We start from the raw sequence: 21555 nt of genomic DNA, 5'->3' as shown, positions 1-21555 counted from the left end.
TTGTTTGTAGTAAGCAAGCAATGCTCAGGATCCTCATTATTTACCACATTATCATTATTATAGTGAGCCCAGAATCGTTATCATTATTATTCACGGACTTGAGATATCATTACCATATCAATTTTTTTTTTTCATAGTTTCTAGTTAAAATTAAATGTCAATTAGCTAATCCCAAATTATCAATTCATCAGTTATGGTATAACAAATGAAAATTCAAACCTGAAAGACAGACAGTGCTATATTATAATAGACAAATATTGTTGATTAATATTAAAGAAATGTATTTAACATGAATTAGTTTTTACATTTATCATAAACTATATAATTAATAAATTTTTATAATTCTATCTTATGGGATTTATCAGATATATTTGATTCACAGTTCGATAAAATTTCTTTGATATTTTGTTTATCTGAATCATTTAAAAAAGGGTTGCAATAGTATCAAAATCTTTTAATATTGCTCAAATGTTCTAAATGACCAAGAACATCAATTGGAAAATTATTTGTACTTTGATTCTTTGAGAGTTGACTATATTTTAAAATTTTAATTATAAATTCTAAGTATTCTAAGGATTTTCCAATTTTATCTGGATAATTATTTGGATTGATATTTGAGATATATTTAAAGAGCAAAATTTGATCATTTATATTTTTAATCTGTAATTTAGATAAGAATGACATATCTTTAAGAAATTGATATAAATTTTTAGGTGCATTCTGAGTTGTTAGAAGAGAATGGTGGTAATATTAATCATTTCTACATTAGCAAGTGTTGGTTCTCCACTATTTGCTACTTCAAAAAAATTTTTGATAATTTTGCAATATTGCTTAATAATTACATTGCTAGATTTAAAATCTAAAATCATCTTAAGATCTCCAATGCATTGACTTATTTGCATATTTTTGTCAATATCTGAAATTTAAAGTTTATTCATTAAACAATTCATACCTAGATAGGCCTCTTCTAAAATAGGATTTCGACAATATTTTAAGAATATTAGGATTAAGATGGATATAATCTTTATAATCAGGGTTAGACTTTTATTAATTAAATTTATAGTTCTATTACAATCAATTGCTACTATATACTTATTAAGTTTTATTAGAGTTTGAGCCCTGCTATTATATAAAATTGCATCATTTGGTTATAGAATTTGTATATGTATTATTATAATCCCCTTTAGAGAACCAAGCGTTTCCTTATTTTCTTATATTTAAATAAATTGAATGGAATTTTTTTTTTTAATATTTGAGAATATTTAGTGGAGCATTATGAAATGACAAAACATGTGTTTTTAGCCTTGCATTTGGGTTAGTTATGAATAAAAGTCTTAACTTACACTTATAAATAGGCGCTGGATATCACGATCCTAATCTTTATAATGATTATAAAGATTTAGCATCGGATGTTTGTTATAAAGTAACTCTATTAAACTATAAATTATAAATATTCTTTAGGGTATTAAATCGTTATTAAAAGAAAATATTGGAAATGATGTGATAAGTTATGTTTTAAAGTTATTAGAGGTTATTTATTTACTATTTATATAAGATGTAATTTATATCTAAAATAACTAATAAAATTTTGATTATATTTGTCCCTAAATATATAAAATAGAACTCTCACTTAAATAATGCTGGATATGGGTCAAATTTAAACATTAATGGGGAGGTTGAATGTGATGCATCAGTTATGGAAGGGAAATTTGGCTACTGGGGTAGTGTAGGAGCCTTGAAAAGTTTATTTACATATAAAATTATAATGATTATTTTATGAGGATTATGTAGAAATGAGAAAATTAAAATTAACTATTATCAATATATTTTTCAAAATAAATGAATATAGGGGTCAAAAATCCTATTGCAGTAGCAAATCAAATTTTAAAGCGCCAAATTGATTCAAGATTACATAAGAATACAAAATTACTTCAACCATGGTATATATAAATAATTATTTTAACTATTACATACAATTTCTAAAAAGTTAAATTTCCTTTGTATTTAAATTTCAGTATGTTAGCTGGTGATGAAGCTTACAAATGGGCTCAAAGCTGTTGTAAATCTATAAGCACTTCCAATGGTAAAGATTTGATTACAGGTTTTGCATGCTAAAATTATTAAAATTTTATCTTATTATTATTTTATTATTAATTAAAAGATAAAACTTATGAAGATTATGAAAAAGCTATGATGATGCATCAAGAAGAGATAAATCAATACTCAATAAATGGAATGAATACATCTCTTACTGAATATCAGAAAGATACAGACATTATTCCTCTAGATGAATTAACCAACCCAGTTTTATTATTTTTATAAATTTTAACATATAATAATGTGTTACCATTTCTATATTATAATGTAATATTAAAGTTTTACAAAACATTTCAAAAATCTATCAATGACAAAGACTATCTCCCACTCTCAGAACCAGACCAAGAAGAAAGTATGCTAACCCATATTATATCGATTGTAATTTTGTTAAATTTTTTATAGTTGGATCCACCTTATTCGTGTTAATTAATTAATCTGTTATTCATTATAGGCTAATACTTAAAATCTCCTTCTTTATTTTCTCCAATTCCATGATAATTATCGATTTAAAAAAAAAATTAATTACAAAGTTTGGAAAATAAAAATCAATTTTAATTTAAATCATGAATTAATTCAAATGATGTTAAGAAAACTTCAAATAACTAAATCAATAAACCTCGATAAGAACCAATTTTTGAAATTGTTTGGTGGGCCCATCTGAACTACAATTGATACCACTTTTTTAAAATATTTATTCCTCACAATTTTAAATCAATTCTCTATCTATTATAAACCCAAGGTCCCTGGAAACCTTTGTTGTGACTTCTGAGCCCTATACATGAGGTAGCTAAGGGTTCCTGTGGTGTGAGGGCTTTATTTATTGGATGAGGAAGGGTACATTATTTTTCTATAACCAGTTTATGAATCCTAGTAGGGAAGAATATTTATATTTTATAGAGACAAGTATTGTATTATTAGTATGGTTCATATTTGATATAAGAAAGAAAAAAAATAGTAGTTTATAACTGTACATGCTTAAACGCGTTTAAACAATAAATATACACCGCCATCGACTCATAAGAGGAGTCATTCCTATTGGCGACTTTGACTCTGGGCAGTCAGGTTCGGGGTTTAACCGCTTCACAAACCAAATTTTTTTTTATGTAACAGGGTAATTTTGGCCGACAAAATAACTAGATTCTATTTGGGTTTTTAAACTTATTCTGAATTCAACATTTTTTTTTGGTTTATGGAGAATGGTCTTAACCCCCCCTCTATCTTCCCTAAATCTATCTTTCTCTCTCCATTGACTTTTGCTAAATTTATGAACTAATCATTGATCACGCAGGCTTGAATCTAGGTACAGTCGGAGCAATATGTTTGGACTCCCAAGGAAACTTTTACTCTGGCATATCAAGTGGAGGTCCCATCCTTAAACAACCTGGCAGAATCGGACACGTAATTCTATTTTTTTAATCCTCTATAAAAAATAAAATTGGTTTGCCTTATTTAGCTTGTTTTTGTTGTATCTATCTATTTGTAATCGACATTTATGATGGACGTTTTGTTAATGTATTTTCTAGAGGATTTATTATTGATTTTAATTTTCTTTATTTTAACTTTTAAAAACATGTGATCTCTATTTTTACAAATTGATATTTACTTCAATAAAATATACTTTTACATTATGCAAAAACATTCAATATCTCATTTTTATTTTGTTACTTTTTTGCTAAATTTTGTTTCCCTCGGCTCTTTAAGAACTTGTCGAAATTTTATCTCTCCTTAACAACTGTAGATACACAATATTATTTCTGTTATCTTGCTATAATATCATAAATGTTAAAAGTCAATAAAATATACTTTTACATTATGCAAAAACATTCAATATCTCAATTTTATTTTTTTACTTTCTTGCTAAATTTTGTTTCCCTCGGCTCTTTAAGAACTGTTTAGATTCTAATATGTCGAAATTTTATCCCTCCTTAACAACTGTAGATACACAATATTATTTCTGTTATCTTGCTATAATATCATAAATGTTAAAAGTCAATAAAATATACTTTTACATTATGCAAAAACATTCAATATCTCATTTTTATTTTTTTACTTTTTTGCTAAATTTTGCTTCCCTCGGCTCTTTAAGAACTGTTTAGATTCTAATATGTCTAAATTTTATCCCTCCTTAACAACTGTAGATACACAATATTATTTCTGTTATCTTGCTATAATATCATAAAGTTAAATGTCAATTAATGTCAACTGTAAATGTCTTTATTTATATATTAAATTATAAAGTCGCCAGTTCACTAATCAAGAAAATATCTTAAAATAAAATAAATATTTTTTAAAGCTTTTTAATTTTTAAATAAATAACCATTTATATAATTTTAATTTATCGCATTATTTTCTTCGGTAATTATATTTTCGTATAAAAATTTAATTTACAAGTGACATATCTAATAACAACTTCTCAATCATATGTTTCTAAGTCACATGATGATTTATATAAATATCGGGAATTTATAGGATAGATATCCTTCCAACATGACTAGAATGCATTTCTGGAAAATTAAAATTTAAAAACAAAACGCGCTATAATCTTAAGTTGGTAAATAGCACAATCATTTTGTTTTTTTTTAAAAAAAACGATAATATTAATTAACCTTTTTATGTTTAGGCCGCAATGTATGGGTGCGGTTGTTGGGCCGAGAATCGAAAGGATAACGCGAAGAATCGTACAAAAATTTACGACGGAATAGCTATCTCAACTTCCGGTATGATGATCCTTAATCCTACTTTGCAAAACAATTTTATTGCATTATCCACCCCCCCCCATTTCCTTGAACCTAAAGCAAAGAGTTATTTTGCGAATTAGAATTCAGAGACTATTTTGCTTAGCCACTTGCTAACTACCGTACATGGATATATTTATTTTCTTTCCTTTTATCGAGGCTAAAGAATATTTTTCCAATTTAATCTAATAGCGATTTCCAACGCGTTCGATCTCAGAGCATGAATTTCAAATTTGGCAAGATCCTGTTGTCGCGTCATTTCGATACTTTCTTATCGCCTCAATTTAAATATTTCTTTCGAATCGCGATACAATAAATCGTATACCGATTTGTAAAGTACTGTAGGCCCTTGTTTTACCTTTTTTTTCCCCCTTTGTTCTTTCTTTTAAAATATTTTTAAAAAAAATTTGAAATCGTATTAAATTAAATTAATTTTTTTTAACAATTTAGGGTGCGGCGAACAGCTCATAAAATCGCTGATGGCTAAAACGTTGAGCCAAGATTTGCTGCGATCTCGCTTCGTCCACCAAGCTTTCACGGACACGTTGCAAACTTTTCTAGGTTTATAATGGACACTTTTATTTATGGAACATATGGGATCAAAGGGGGTTCTTTTTTAGCCCGGGTTCCCAAGAAAGAACCATACTTTTATTTTATTTAGAGGTCTCAAATTTGCATTTATTTTAGCTGAGGAAATAGAATTCTCGTTTTTTTTTAAAATTTAGATTAGAAAATTTGAAGAGCTTATTTAACCCGAATTATATTTCAGTATTCTAGAGTATTCCGAATAAGACATTTTAGACAATTTTAAATTTAAAAACACACAAATTCGCGGTTAAAATGGTCATTGCTGGAATATATTTCCCGCTCAAATTTTATACATAAATGATTTTAAAAAATGAGAGATTCGGAACTCCAAGGGATTCCATCATATACGGCACATCATCGGGTTGGAATTAGATTATTCCATCTCCACATTTTTGTGATTTTTAAAAGGAGAAGCTATTTTAGAAATTAAGTTTCTATCATCTTCGATACGATTTAACCTTATATTGGTTATAATTTAACTTACTTTGTAAATTTTTCGGATGTTTTTTTAAATAGAATAAATTCTCAGACCACGATATATAAATAATTTTATCCAGCTAGTTATAAAATGTATTTTGTCTGGCCCATGGTCAGGATATTTCAGTTTGGGGGTGGGCTTAGAGAGAGGGGTTGGCAAAAAATAATTTGATTGAGGGTTAAAATTTTTTGGCGCTAATTGGATGGGCCTATCCCATTTCCTATCTTTTAAAAATATTAATAACTACAAAAAATTATATTTTAAATATTTGATTTTTATGTTGATTTTAAACTTTCCGCCAGATGAAGCGAGCCTCGAACCCGAACCCTCCAAAAGTCTCTGCGGTGCGATCGCGTTGATTGGCTTGAAGAAGGACAATGATGATAGCGCCGAAGAGCCTGACACCAGCAGCCGATACGAATTTGTTTGGGGACACACGTGTCGTTCTATGTGTATAAGTTACGTTTCCGGTCTCGTCGGCGACACCAAAATCCCTAAACCTAAGGTAATTTATTCGCCATGACGTCAACGTCGAGAAAAATGTACCGCTAAAAATTATACATTTATATCCGAAATGTTGATATCGATTCTGGCTAGCCAATTAAAAACATAGAATAATGCTAATTCTTGGGTTGCGCAGGGTAACTTGTAAAAAAAATATTCCGGGCAGGACTGGAAAACTATGGCTGATGGATCAATCCGCTAAACTTCCGAATCCTAACGATTTCTTTGTTGTTGTTTGTTTGTACATTTTTGAAATATAATTTATATAAAAAAGATTTTCATATCATTTATTTACTTTTGTAAAATTAGGTGTGTTTTTCTAAACAAGCAGCACAGAATTGTGGACGAAGAATATATTGCCAGGGTAAAATGATCAAATTTTCCTGATTGAAATCTAGCATCGCGTTTATATTGTTATGTGTATATATATACTCTACTAATGTAATGTTTCGTATAAACTTATGTTATACTACTACCTCGCTCCGTATTTTTAAGGAAATCGTTTTATATAATTTAATTAATTACAATGTCGCGTTTAAAATTATAATTCTTTATTTTTTAATCTCACTCTGTAAAACCGGAAGTGGAACTACAAGTTCCCCCCCCCCAAAAAAAAAACATGAATAAATTATATTTTTAAAAATGGTGTTGTGTATTTATATTTCGTTTTTAAAAAAAAAATAAAAATTCTTTGGGTTCTGATGTAAGGACTCTAATTTTGGCGCCTAATATTTTTTCAAAAAAATTTTAAAGTTCCGCGTTACATGACATATGCCAACGGGAAAAGATAACGATAGGTTAAGAAAAAAATAAAAATCTGAAAAAAGAATTGTCGTGTTTCATCAGCTGTTCCCCTTTCATTATTTTTTCTAAAATCCTGTCAGCGTTCTCGCAGAATATTAAAGTTTTTTATTTTTATAAAGAAGATACGCTGGGGATTTATTTTGTTTTAGGTTTAATTTGAGAAAGTATCGTCTTTATCGAGACGATGATCCGTTACCCTCTTGCCGCCTACGCGAGAATTCTAGCGGTGACTGTAAACCCATGTAAGTTGACACGAGCACCTTTCGACAACTTTGAAAAACTAGGCTCTCTTGAGAATGGGCAAAGCAAAATTTTTAGGAATTATTGGCCGCGGTTTTTTTATTATTTTACTTTGAAACCCAAGGACAAGATTATTTTTTGATTTTTTTTTTAAAAAAATTATATAAGTAAATGGTACGTTTTGTAGATTATTTCAAAGGGAAAATTGAAGATTTTAACCCTAACCCAAGTGATTAATTAATATAATTCAAAATTTAACCGAGGCTTAAACAATGAGGGTTTAACATATGATGTTGACCCTCTTAGGATATTCGTTGTAGAGTGTTAGTGGGATAAATACTGACCCGACTTTTAAATTTCCATAACTCGGCCATTATTTATGATTTAATAAAACATTAATCCATCTAAAACGACAATTATTTCAAAATTTCCATTAATATAAAAGTAAATTTTAACGAGCCATTTATTATTAAAAGTTAGTCAAAAATATATATTTTCGAAAATCGATTGAAAATTATTTTTTAAAAAATAACAAATTCTTCATTTTTTTGACATTAATAACAAATTGAAGGATTTCTTAGCTTCAGAAATCCTAAGTTATATTGCAAAATTTTTAGCATTTTTTTAAAACAAAATTCTCAGCTGATCAAAATTGATTTTCTTGATATCTCAAAAAAAGGGCAGAAACCCGACTAAATTTGTTTAACCAAAATTGTCGAGTTATCGCAGAAATCCAGAATTGTTCTTAGAGGATTTGAAGTCCTTCTCAAGGGGTGCTTATGAACCCAACATATATTCTCCAATAAATGATGAATAGTTCTAAAAGAATATATAGCTTAGAGGTCTGAATTGGGCGATTTTTAGTCCGCCCGTTCACGCCAGCCTCTGGAGGGCGTGGTCAGATTTTTTAAAATATACCTAACATTAGGAGGGGGGCTAGCGGGTTAAATTATGAAATTAAAAATGATTTAAAACAACTAGTGGGTGGGCTTTTTAGCTAAAAACTCGCCCATTGCGGACCTCTGGTATAGCTACTTCACTTCATTAGCGATAACGCCTATAAATTTCCGGACAAATTATGTAGCTATTACTTTTATACCTTTGATAAATTAAATGCACGCATCTTATTTTAGTAATTTATTGTGAGAAGAGTCGAGGAGGGTAAGTAGCAAATGATGGACATTTATTTAAATGTCCCTTAGTTTTAAAAATGGAAGTTCCCGATATGAACAAACGAGACGAGAAAATACAGATAGAAATTGACACTGTAATTCTACCTACCTGGAAAGGGTTTAACTCTGTTAGGTTATTTTTTACTTTGTAACTTTCGATAAACTATTTCGGAATTATAAATCGCGTACCGACAAAAAGGGTGATACAGGTACCGCGATTGGCGGATTCGAACGCATTTTCAAACGTCTTGGAAACAGGAAATCAGCTGGTTGACACGCCTTTTTTTCAATTTCCAATTTTTTATTTCTTAAAAATTTGTATATTTTAAACTCGCAGGAAACGGGTTTAACGAATAATAATTAAGCATTATAATTGGATAAATTGACCTGTCTGCCAAATTTAATTATCATAAAATTCGATAATAAGTATGACATCCTTTCTTTTTTTTAAATAATCTTAAATAAGGTTAGAGATTCGCGTATATGATACATTCCGCGACCAGCAAAAGAGTTCAAAAGGGTTTTTAATTCTATCTAACCATAAGTGGATAATTTAAAGAATATTCGTCTTGGAAATACGCTTCGCCATTATTTCCTGCGTTAAAACATTGGAGACCTCTTGGTGCTACATTGCATGTTAACGGGATTATACAAAAGCCCCAAGCATAGATGACCATTCACGGGGTCTCATTCAGTGAAGTTATAACGCTAAGATAGTTGTACCTTATTATGTTTTATAGTCAGCCTTTGACGCGGGTAGTAGTCCTCATTTAGGATTCTCGTATCTAGTAGAAATCCGGTGCCCCACCTCTTTAAAAAAAATGGCTAAGGTGTGAGAGCCAAACCGATGTTAAAGTCTTGGCGATTATTGGTAAGGTGTTGACGGTGAATATCAGCCTATTTATTTGCCTCGGTACCAATAAATGCGTCCCTATTTGTATCTGTAGTAGCAAAAGCAGAAGTTCTAGATTTAGAATTCTGAGAGTTATTTAATTCTATAATCGATATTTTACAAAGTTATTAAGAATAACATATAATAAACTATGTATAATAAAACATGTTTAGAAATGAAATTTAAAAAAAAACATTCTAAATTGCAAATAAAATAGTCGCCCGCCCTCCTTATTGTGACGGTCACGAATTTTTAAATTTGGTAAACGCAAATTTCGAAGCGGATTTTTTTTTATTCGATCAAAAGGGTTTTCGTGATTGTTGTTTTATAGCTCTTTTGGGTTATCAGTTTGATTAGGGATTTATCCTCTTTCCCCAAATAAGCAGTTTGGTTGATATAGCGCAATGTGGTGTTTGCGAAGGTCCTGTTCCATCCCATTCGGTCATTTTTTTACTAAAATGAGACCGCACCGATGGACTGTTGAGTCAAGTGACACCATACCGATGGACCATCGGTCTAGTTCCTAACCGTGATGTCGGACCCAAGAGTCAGAGGAGACTAGAAATGGGCCGGGCCACTGCAACACTACCTCAATAATTATATTGTTTGTTCGGCTAGACGCGAGTATTTTTTTAGGATTTCCATTTTTTCCACTATACCTAATGGATCGCAATTATTATTCGATGATACATGTGTCACACCCTCTACTCCAGGCGTATGCCCATCAAGCCGCGGGTTATCAATAACGGAATCTGTTGGTTCGAGATGTAAAAGAGAACATCTGTTTTGAATGATGGATTATTTTAATTAATTCTTTCCGTGAACTTACTATTAATTCGGAATCCAAAATATCGCTTTCGTTTTTCTAAGTTTCGAAGAAGCGGGGTTTTATTGACGTATTAAAAGGAAGATTGACACATATCTTCCTGGGTATTCCCTAAAATTTCCCAACTCCTCGTTTTCACTGCCAACGGAGACAATTAAAATAAGAAGCAGAGTTGTTAAAAGATACTTTTTAAATGGATCTAGATACAGATACATCGTCTAAAGTAATATCTAGAGACAGATATTTTAATCAAAAATCTATCTAGATACAGATACAGATACCATATTTTTATATCTAGATACATAACAACTCTGATAAGAAGCATAAATATCGAGGTATATTTAATATAATCAAAATATATATTTTTTTAAATATTAATATGTTTATCACCATAATTAACCACCCTATTTGTTATATAACTTTTATTATTTCAATGTCACAACATATTTGGCGGGAGGGAGTGGGGGTGCGGTTTATATGTATAAAAGTATCGAACCGGCTAAATGTAAAAAAATAATTGTCACAATATAAAGATAATAATAAAAAATGGCTAGTGAGTTTTTTTTATTGATATAAAGTATCGGCATCTCGTTACTTTTTCAGCTGTTTTTTAAAAAAAATATTTTTAATAGATACATTTAATAAGATAATTTTTGTTAGAATTTATTTTACGTGTTGTTTTTGTAAAAAAAATTATTTATATCTGTCTAAGTTTATTTTCTATCCAATTCAAATGAAAGTTTTATTTTAAAGTATCTAGTTACTTAGCATGTTGTATCTGTAACTTTTCGTAGATACATTAAATAGATATTTTGACACAATATTATTTTAAGCTTTCATGTTTATATTAAATTTATTAAAGAATCTGTCATTAAGTTATTGTTTTTCCAATTCAGAACATGTTTTATTTTAATGGATGACGAAAATATGGTAAATGATGTAAGTATCATAAATGTTTAGATGATTTATATTAGTGATACTGATAACGACGAAACAATCTAATAAATTTTGACACTCATCAAATTTTGACTTAGTAAAATATATTTTTTTTTAAAGTATCTGATATTTTTAAAAAGTATCTTTTTAACCCCGTAACCTAGTATCCCCAAATTCTTAACTTGATTGGACTTGGGGCAATAGATGCTAGAGGGATTTAAAAGAAGAAAAAATAAGGAATTGAATGCAGTGAATAGTTAATTGAGATTACAAAGTTTCCAAGTAACACTAAAGAAGAAATCGAAAGAATTTAAATATAATTTCAAACGCCTCAAAGAGGATATGGATAAAGTTAAAAACTTTGAGAAGGGTTTTATTAATTTTAAAAGCTTAACAAAATAATTTGACAGTTATTCGTTTTATCATGATATATAAAAAGAAATATTTTTTTTACACATTACATCAGAATAAACAAATGAAGGATGGAACCGTACTTATATTTATCCATAAAATAATAAAGTATTTAAGTTTATTTGATTAATATAAAATTTGAGAAAAAATCAAAAAAACCCAGGATATCTTTTGCTATAAATTGTTTCATTGTCAAATATGTTAAATGAGTGCCAGGTTTCAAGGACATTATATCTATCATCCGGGAGGACAGGTTGTCACTTAAAACTTCTAAAATTGAGTCAACCATCTATTTATCAAAAAAATATACATCTGCTTAAAAAATGACCCAAACTTACCCCGCTAAAACCTGCCCCGGGTCTTCATATTTATTTTAAAAATATAATTGTCACTATTGTTAATTACACGATTAAAAAATTACTTTAATCATTTAGAATTCGATATTTAACCTTGAGTAGCTGTGATTTAAGAAGAAAAAAAATAATTTATTATTAAAAATTAAAGTTAACTTTTGACATGTTAAAACTTCGATTTGCACTTAGAACATTTAGTTAGCATACCACTCTACAACTTAAGACAATTAAATATTTAATTTGAAGGTGGAAGTTGACATATATCCAGGTTTTAACATAGGATCATGTGATTTCTGACATCTCTCATGGCCCTAATTTAATCTCTTATATAAGCTTCATGTATTTTATAATGCGGTAATATCTAAATTGTGGTATAATAAATAGTTTTCGAATATTATTTTTTTTTAAAATTCAAGCACTGCACACATGATAAGATTTATAAAGAATTACAGCCAACCACTAATTCAAATGGAATCATTTAGAATTCTTAATTTTAAACGGTTGGAATGTTGTTTTTAATTTTCAAACACCATTTCTTCTAAATTATAAGACAATTATTAAATTGTAAACAATACAAAAAAATTTAATACCCTTCCTTCTTTGAGATCAAATGAAACTTATACAATCGCCCACGGAACACAGATATTTGGCGGACTGTATAATTTTCCTAAAAATCTTTAAAAAGTTTGTAGCCTTGGGTGAGGAATTACTTAACCGGAGATAACTATAGGAAGTGAAATATAAAAAAAATTTTCAATCTATTTGATCAAATCTGGTTTATAACAAGAAACCGATTTGAAAACCTTTTAAAGAACTTAAAAATATGATATTTTTCTTAACGTTTTTTAGGGTATTTATTGTATAAAGTTTGTTTGCGACAATGATGTCGCGAAACTTTTACTGTTAATGTTTTCCTGACTATACCTTGACGAGATCCTTTACAATAATATCCTCTTCCGCTCCCCCCCCTTATGGGCATAATTTTTGATAAAACGTTTAATCTTGATTTTACAAATCTTTGAGAGTGGATATATTGAATCCTACAAATGTTATATAATATTATTGGTTAAAATATTTTCTATTTTTAGTCAGATATTTATAACTTCATTGCATTCTTATATATATTCAAATTTAGTATATCTTGTATATATATAAAGATAAGAATTTTGATGAAGAATTATACGGTTATTTTCACCAAACACTGTTCCTCGTCTTCCCTGTATTGGGAAGTAGCTTCATTTTTAAGGCACGGTTTTAGATACTTTCTATAAGGCGTGCATCTTTATTTAGATACATTTGAGAAGTACTTTTTTTTAAACAACTACCTCAGTATAATATGCTACAAATCATGCTAACCCCTCGAGAATTTAGAGATGATATTCTTGGTCCATAAATATATACTTCGCCTAAGATGACTCGGTTGAAGACTTTTTCGATAAAGAGGCGAGGTTAAAATGATCAAGTAAGGATAAACCGCGTATTGACTGTACATCATGACATACACGAAAAATTGCAGGTCAAGAGTAGATTCCAAAATGTCGTCTGCCCAAGTCGGGGGCTTCTGGAATATGAATATGATCCAAGGAAGGGAAAATATTAGAGACGCCAAACTTAAACATCCGGTTAGTATCGTGAAGTCCCTGTTTCTCGCTTTTATTGTTCTAATTTTCAAGGAGGACGTTGTACTTATTACTAATGAACTAGGCGAAATTTTGCTGCCCCTTAAAATAGTCCGCGATGACGCTTTAGGTTGTTGTTGACGGAACTTCTTAGCATTATTTTCGCTATCTACGCTGTCTTTTTGGTAAATAGAAGTCACGTAATTTTTAGTAAATGTCATCTTATAATTGTTCTTAGGGTGTTTACGATTCCCGTACGGTTTGGAACTTGCGCATGGTTTAGAAATTGAGATGATTTCTGAATGCCAGTTTTTTTCTGAAAATGAAATATTGGATTTTTCTTGATCCATTGATTGGGGGTAACTGAGTGTAGGTATTTTTAATTTCGCAAGATTGTTCAAGGACAATTTGTAAAAAAGGATAGCTGTCGTTGTGTTGCTGGCTAATATGATGGCACAAGGTATCAAATTTGTGACTATGGCCTCAAATTTATCGTATATCAAAGAGAATTCCTTCATTTTCTCTTTAAATACGTATCTATATACTGGGTCAACGTTTAAATGATGGTGACCAGGGGGTGAATGTATATATAAGGCGACATCATCTGTTAAGTTGACAATTGTCGCATTCATTATCACTTTGTTACCCAATATTTTAAAAGAGGGAGAATTGATTCCAGCTCGGTAAAACCAATGTATCTCTTTTACCTGATAATAATTTATGAATGGCAATGCTATTATTATGCTAAGGACAATGATAACGTACACATATTTTTTAACATTCCGAAATTTGAACAAGTTAGAATACAGGAAGGGATATCTAATGGCGAACATGCGATCTATCGACATTAACGCCAAGAGATAATTGATGAAACAGATGAGGCTGTCTTCGAAGAACCATTCAAACTTCCCGAACCATACACTAGAAATTAGCGAGTACTGTATTTTCAACATCGTATAATCGTAAACGACCCAAGGAATCAAAATTACTACTAATATTAATACGTTGGCCAGTGCTAGTGTCACAAAATAAAACTTGGACTTTTTTTGAACTTGACAATTGAGCTTCGAAGCCATCACCAAAAAGATCATTATGAAGTTGCCAGGGATCCCGAACGAGATGATGACGCAAAGATATTTTGCTAGTTTCGCGTTAAGTTCCCCTTCCGCGCCGATGATATCTTTTAAAATATTCGATTGGATCTCGGCTACGTTTCCCCCCGTTATCGTTTTGTTGATAATTCCAATCATGGATAGAAAATAAATAAAGTCATTGGCTCTAAGTTTTTATTCCCAAATTAGTATTAGAATAATTCAAATTTAGGTTAATATCGATTTTTTAATTAAATTTAATCTATAATTTTATAAATATATTACTATAATTAACTAATCTTCTTATCAATATAGCTGGCAATCCTTAATTTCTTATTTTAATTCTTTTTGGGGGAAATTTGTCATGCAATATTGTAATTTCATTGATAATGACTTTCATTGATAATAGGGAAGTGGGGGGGGGGGGGGGAGGTAATATTAATCTGTTTATAAGTGTAAACAAAGGCTTAATTTTACGGATTTAGTTATAATATCATTATTATTATTATATATAATATTTGGAACATTGTATAGTTGTTACCTTAGACTTGTATCATAATAACAATTTTGTTTGTTGAGGGGGTTGATAAAATAACACTTAAAAAGATGGTAAAAATATTGATTTTCGCTACTAAAAAAAAATGAATTTTTCATATGTCTATCATAATTTAACTGTCTTAATTAAATTTAAAATTTAAAAAAACTTTCCAGCAAGATAAAATTGGTAGCTAAAGTCGTTTTATTATAATTTAATAATTTTACAATCTAAATCCTCAGACTATATAAAAGATAAATTAATCTAATTCTGAATCGAGATCTGTCAAGTTAGGTCCGGCCCGGTCCGAACATATGTTTTAAAAAAATTCGGGCCGGGTCAGGTCGGGCTTTGGAAATTTTTTTTAAATATTTCTAAATTTATCAATTTTATGTCGATTTTTTTTATGTAAAATAAAAATATTTGATTTTATTCACTCATTTAAACTAAAAAACGACATATAACATATGTCTTTTATTTTGAAGTAAATTATAAAAATTAATTTCGAATGTTAAATAAATTCGGGCCAGACCGGCAAAACTTTTTTAAAAAAATTTCAAGCCTGGCTTGAAAAAATTAGGCCCGATATAGATCACTAATTTTGAATGACCTTCCGAATAACATTAATACGAAGTATGTTCTAGTATTTATTTTATTTTTTTTCTAGAAACGTTGTTAAGACTTCTATTTAGAAATTAAGAAACAAGTTTCTAATGACAGAAGAAAAAAAAACAACAGCGAAGATAACTAATGCTTTCTAACCATATAACTTATTTTCTTTCTTTCTATCATTTTTATTTTTGTATTCTCTTATTCTTTCCAATTGAATTTAAAAAAAATTATTAGCCTTACTTCATAAACGCTCCACGTTCCGCAATTGGAAAGATACGTCCTGTCTTTAATTTTCAGGAGGGAATGCGTTGTCGGTCTTAAAGATGCTATCTCAGGGAATAGCACTTCCATGTCCCAAATATTTTAATAATACATATTTTTTTTTTAAATTTTGTTCTTTAGCGGGGTTTACATAAAATTTATTTGATATTTTTTTATAGGTCCAATCTCACAAGAACTTTGACAGAATTTTATTTTTCTTCACTCTAATATCGATTTAACGCGTATACAATTTATATTACCCATTTGCTCCCAAAAATAAAATTCAAAAAAAGTTCAAAAATAATCAATATGAACAATTGTCACTTTTCTATGGTACAAATTCACTGAAATTTTAATTTAAATTTATGCCTATATGCTTTGAAAAAAATTCAAAAATAACGATTATTAACAATTGTCACTTTTCTATGGTACAAATTCACTGAAATTTAAATTTAAATTTAGGCCTATATGCTTTGAAAAAATTCAAAAATAACGATTATGACAATTGGAACTTTTCTATGGTACATCCTAACTAATATTTAAATTTAGGCCGGATTTTTTTTTAAAAAAAATGTATATTATTAATTTATAACTAATAATGGCGATTTAAAATATTTGGTTTTAAAATATATGGCCCTGCTCGTTAATGAAAATATTTTTAGGTCCAGCCTGGATATATATATAAAAAATTAAAATACGGCTCGGCCTATGTATCCGGGGTCGGGGTTCTGTCTGCAGATCTCTGGTACATCTTCATTGAAATTCTAATCTAACATGTTTACAACTTGTATTTTTACCCATTTGCTTCTAAAATATTCAAAAGAGTTTATAAATAACGATTATGACAATTGTCACTTTTCTATGGTATATCTTCACTGAAATTTTAATTTTACATGTTAAAATATTATATTTTTACCCATTTGACTCAATAATATTTTAAAAAGTTTATAAGTAACGATTATGACAATTGTCATTTAACGATTATGGCAATCATCACTTTTCTATGGTACATCTTCTTAGAAATTTTAATTTCCTCAAAATATAGACCATGCCCATTAATAAGATTTTATAGTCGCTCAGATTAAAAGAAGCTTTAATCAACTTTCCAAAACCATGATATTGATATCTAGTTATTATATTTTATATATTTCCTGGAATCGACCTTAGTCGACTTTTGTTTCAACAAAATTGACTTAGATATTTGCGTCAGGTGAGAAAAAAAAAGCCACCCAAACCCCATATTTTGGGTCGGGTCGAAGAGACCGCAACTTTGGGTTGAAGTAATAATCGGAGTCGAAAAAAAACTACCCGAACTTTAAATCTGTCGAAATAAACAATCCGAACTTTGAGTGGACTAGAAAAAAATAACCCAGATCTTAGGTCAAAGTCGTTGGGTCAGCTGTTTAAGCCGACTCGGATTAGACGATTAACAACACTAATCACCTACAAGTTAGCCCTAAATTATAATTAATAAATGAGATTGATGAATACGCTTTGAAATAAATATGGGCTCAAGTTAGTTACCAATAAATGGCTTATAATTACCCCGGTGTTATTATAGTATCACCCATTTTTCAAAAATATAAATTAAAATATATTTTTCTCAAACCAACTTATTGAGAGTAAGTTAGTAATTTTTGTAACAATAAATTAGCAATTTCTAATTCCACTTTCCGCCACTCCGATCTACAATATGAATGTAGGACAGTTTAACCTATAAACCTTTGAGTATTTTTTTTTTAAATAAATTAAAAGCAGTTTCTATGGCAAGATTATTCGAAATTTTTTGTAACATGCTAAAATTAAATTTCCGGTCTAATTGAGATTTTAAAATTTTTTTCTAAAATATCGTCCTAAATGCTTTAATATAGAGAGATGATTTCTTATCTCCATGGATTCCTTATCCAAACACACGTCATATATAATAGTTTATATCTATATTAATAGCCTTCATCATTTAAACGTTTTTAAAAAGAAGTGAAATAAAAGGCCTTAATTTTATAAAATGATTTAAACAATGAATTATTTTTTGGCTGGAGTGTTAGAAGTTTAGTAGTAAAAATTAAGTTCGCCTCACATAAATATTTTTATATCCTGTAAAAAAAACTTTTTAAAATTATTATGATATGTTAGACTAATGCAGTTTTTTTGTACCTATATTTTAATTGATTCATTTATTAAATATAAATATACAAATAATTTGAACTTATGTAATGTATTAAAACTTTAAATAAATTGGGTATTTAGGTTTTAGGATACACAATTTATGCAATTAATATAATAATTTGATGATTGATACTCGAAAATATACTTAAGATGTCTATATAAACATGTTAATGTTTAAAAGTGTTCTTTTGATCTTATAATTAAAATTACATTTATAAAAATGAATTAAATTTATTTTTTCCGGTCATAGTTTACTTTATTTGAATAGTTAGTAGCTGTATTGCTAAAATCAATTTTCGATACATAAATTCAGTTGGTGGAAAGAAATATATATTACTTTTTTAAAAAAAAAAAAAATAAAATATGTTAAGTCAATCAAATGCTTACAATCTAAGTGTCATGTACAGCAAAATCTCAGAATACTCCAATTTTCTAAAGAATGATAAAATTGCGCACATATTTACAGACCTGATTATGGTCAACCTAACATTGGGTTGGTTGGGTAACCTTGCTTACTTTGTAACCAGCTTTAAACTGAAGCGGAAAAGCCAATATTACATTTACTTGTACTACATCTTGATTTTTGACGTGGTGTCATGCGTCAACTATATTTTCTGGCTTTTGGATTTTAAAAATCTGGGCTTATTCCGCCAATACGGGATCACATTTTATATGGCAAACTTTATACGGGCCATCGACGAGTTGTGCTCTATTAATGTCAATTACATGACAGTTATTCAAGTGATCGATCAGACCATGGCCATATGCAAGCCATTCTTGTACAAAACATACTTTACTTTTAAACGTGTAATGATTATAACTATATCTCTCACCATTTGCAATATTCTAATCGCTATACCATACACAGTTACCTCCAAGATACAAACAGTTTGTGTGGATTACATCAATTTTGATAGTCAATGGAGCCCTGCAAATCAAAACTACTCTTATCACAACATAACAGAGTGCAAGAATAAAATGTACTATCGCTGGCCGATAAAAAGAAATTGGAGGAATAATTACGATATGATTGTACTCTTTTCAAAGTATTTATTGCCAGTAATAATTGCCATTATAGGCAACCTCACCATGATAGTTGTTCTGCATAAACGAAATAAAAAGATCCGTTCTTTCTGTAATAGTCTTACAAATCCAACTGAGGAGGTAAGGCAAAATACCCACGAAAATTCTAACAGGTCTAAAACTTCCTTCAGATTTTACAAGCTAATAATGGCACAATGCGCGGCCATAATATGTTTTAATATACCCTATATGTCATATTTCTTCTATGTCGGATCTCAAACAGCTTTAAAAAATATATCTTTGGAATCAAGACGCTCGCAAATAATGGTGGAATACGTAAAATTGAGTTATCCTTTGTTAGGTGTCTATGTTCATATGTTCTTCGATCCGGATATAATCCTGATCTTTAAAAAAGAATACAACATATGGAGGAAGAAATGATGAATTATAGGTAAGAGAACTGCGCTTAGATAATATGCAATCTCCATTACTTTCTAAATTAAAATTTAATGAAATCATTATGTTTTATATTCATAAATTATTAGAATGTATCTTTTTCTATTTAATAAAGTATTATAATGTAATTTATTATAACTTGATTATTTTTTATCGTAGATATTTATTTATTTATTACTCCCATATATTTCAGATTTTAATACATGACTGGCATATTTTTTTTTGAAGCTGACAGCTGCACAAAGGCCTTCTCATCCATATTAATCCCAGTAATACCTAGAGTGACGAAGCATTCATAATAATGCATTTGAAAGTGTCGTTGATAGCAAATCAGGATCCCGCCATTTTGGTAACATGTATAGTAATTATTCTCTTTTTAAAAATCATCAATAAATTGATAACTTGATTCCTTAATTATCTCGATTCAGCCGACAAATTCTTTAATAAAGTTTGTCGCGTCGGACATAGGAATAAATTGGCCCTTCGTTTAAAATTTCTATAAATGATATGGGTAATCAAAATGGCGTCCCCAGCTGTTGTCATTGATGTACAACTTTTAATGAATGTAGCGTCAGTCTGGATATTACCATATGTCATTGCCCTACCCCCAACTTTATTAAAATTGTTTATCAAAATTCTTCAAAGCCTATTCGATCTCTCGCATTATATGGTATTCTTCATTTTGTACGACCTTTCCTTTCCTCTTTTCCTTGAATTAAATCTTATATATAACAAATATAATCTTAGTTTGTACATTATATAAATTGTAAATCTTTTAAATATTACCCATGATAATTAATGAGGTTCAAGTTTAAATTTTTTAAATATCCCCCACCATTATCTGTTTATAAACAAATAAATTTTTTAGGCTTCGTTACATGAAGATACAGGTATTCTACATTTATAATTATAAATAAGCCTCATGAAATACACGATATATATTTGTATATATTTGTTGTTACGATATATTATAGTTTGATCAAAATTAAAATATTTTTCCTTTGATAAATTAGGTGTCTCTTTGGGATTCGAAATCCATCGGTTCCCAAAGTCTCTTGATTTTAAATTATTTGCGATCACCATTCAAATTAGGTAGTATGTTTGAGGAGGGTGTGGTAGGGGGGCGGGAAGGAATGGAATAAGTTTGGAATACAGCAACTTTATTTATTTTTGAAACTATATTATAATAATACGAATGGTTTCTTAAACAAAATAAAGTATATTAAAACTTTATTTTATTTCTAGATGAAATGGCTAAATGGTATTAATTAATCTTATTATTTTTAGATTAATAATGGTAATATTAAAATCGATATAAAATCAAATTTGGATTATTACTATATTTTGGGCCAGCTACTTAATTTATCTTCTATCAATGATTGGAATTATGAACAAAGGGATAACGGGTGGAAACACGAGCGAAATACAATCCATTATACTAAAGGATATCATTGGCGCGAATGGGGAACTTAAAGAAAAACTAGTAAAACATTTTTGCGTCATCATCTCATTCGAGATCCCTGGCAACTTCATAATGATTTTTTTGGTGATCGCTTCGAAACTCAATTTGTCAAGTTCAAAAAAATCCAAATTTTATTTTGTAACACTAGCAGAGTTGTTAAAGGATCTAGATATAGGTATCTGTATCTGTATCTAGATAGATTTTTGATTAAAATATCTGTATCTAGATATCATTTTAGACATTGTATCTGTATCTAGATCCATTTAAAAAGTATCTTTTAACAACTCTGAACAC

General features: G+C 29.2%; 1 protein-coding gene across 1 annotated transcript; it reads left to right on the top strand.

Annotated features, from left to right (window-relative positions):
• Window positions 1-1271: 1271 nt before the first annotated feature.
• LOC135928104 (threonine aspartase 1-like) lies at window positions 1272-6834 on the top strand. Its single transcript, XM_065464453.1, has 13 exons — window positions 1272-1314; window positions 1356-1423; window positions 1462-1530; window positions 1622-1742; window positions 1850-1940; window positions 2016-2101; window positions 2162-2304; window positions 2377-2449; window positions 3386-3495; window positions 4718-4814; window positions 5283-5393; window positions 6201-6403; window positions 6712-6834. The coding sequence occupies exons 1-13, from the start codon at window positions 1281-1283 to the stop codon at window positions 6787-6789; spliced, it is 1284 nt and encodes a 427-aa protein (XP_065320525.1). The 5' UTR covers window positions 1272-1280; the 3' UTR covers window positions 6790-6834.
• Window positions 6835-21555: the final 14721 nt, after the last annotated feature.

This window comes from Gordionus sp. m RMFG-2023, chromosome 4 (assembly GCF_954871325.1).
Source record: "Gordionus sp. m RMFG-2023 chromosome 4, tfGorSpeb1-WG-v2, whole genome shotgun sequence".
Classification (NCBI taxonomy): Eukaryota; Metazoa; Nematomorpha; class Gordioida; order Chordodea; family Parachordodidae; genus Gordionus; species Gordionus sp. m RMFG-2023.
Note: the sequence above shows the minus strand (reverse complement) of the source record. Positions and strands in the feature narration are given on the sequence as shown.

Excerpts from the sequence above, each read along its gene's own strand:
- LOC135928104 (XM_065464453.1), top strand. The coding sequence starts at position 1,281 with ATGACAAAACATGTGTTTTTAGCCTTGCATTTGG. Across the intron at positions 1,531-1,621 it reads ATGTTTTAAAGTTATTAGAG|AACTCTCACTTAAATAATGC; the intron begins GTTATTTATTTA and ends TATATAAAATAG. Across the intron at positions 2,450-3,385 it reads AGAACCAGACCAAGAAGAAA|GCTTGAATCTAGGTACAGTC; the intron begins GTATGCTAACCC and ends TTGATCACGCAG.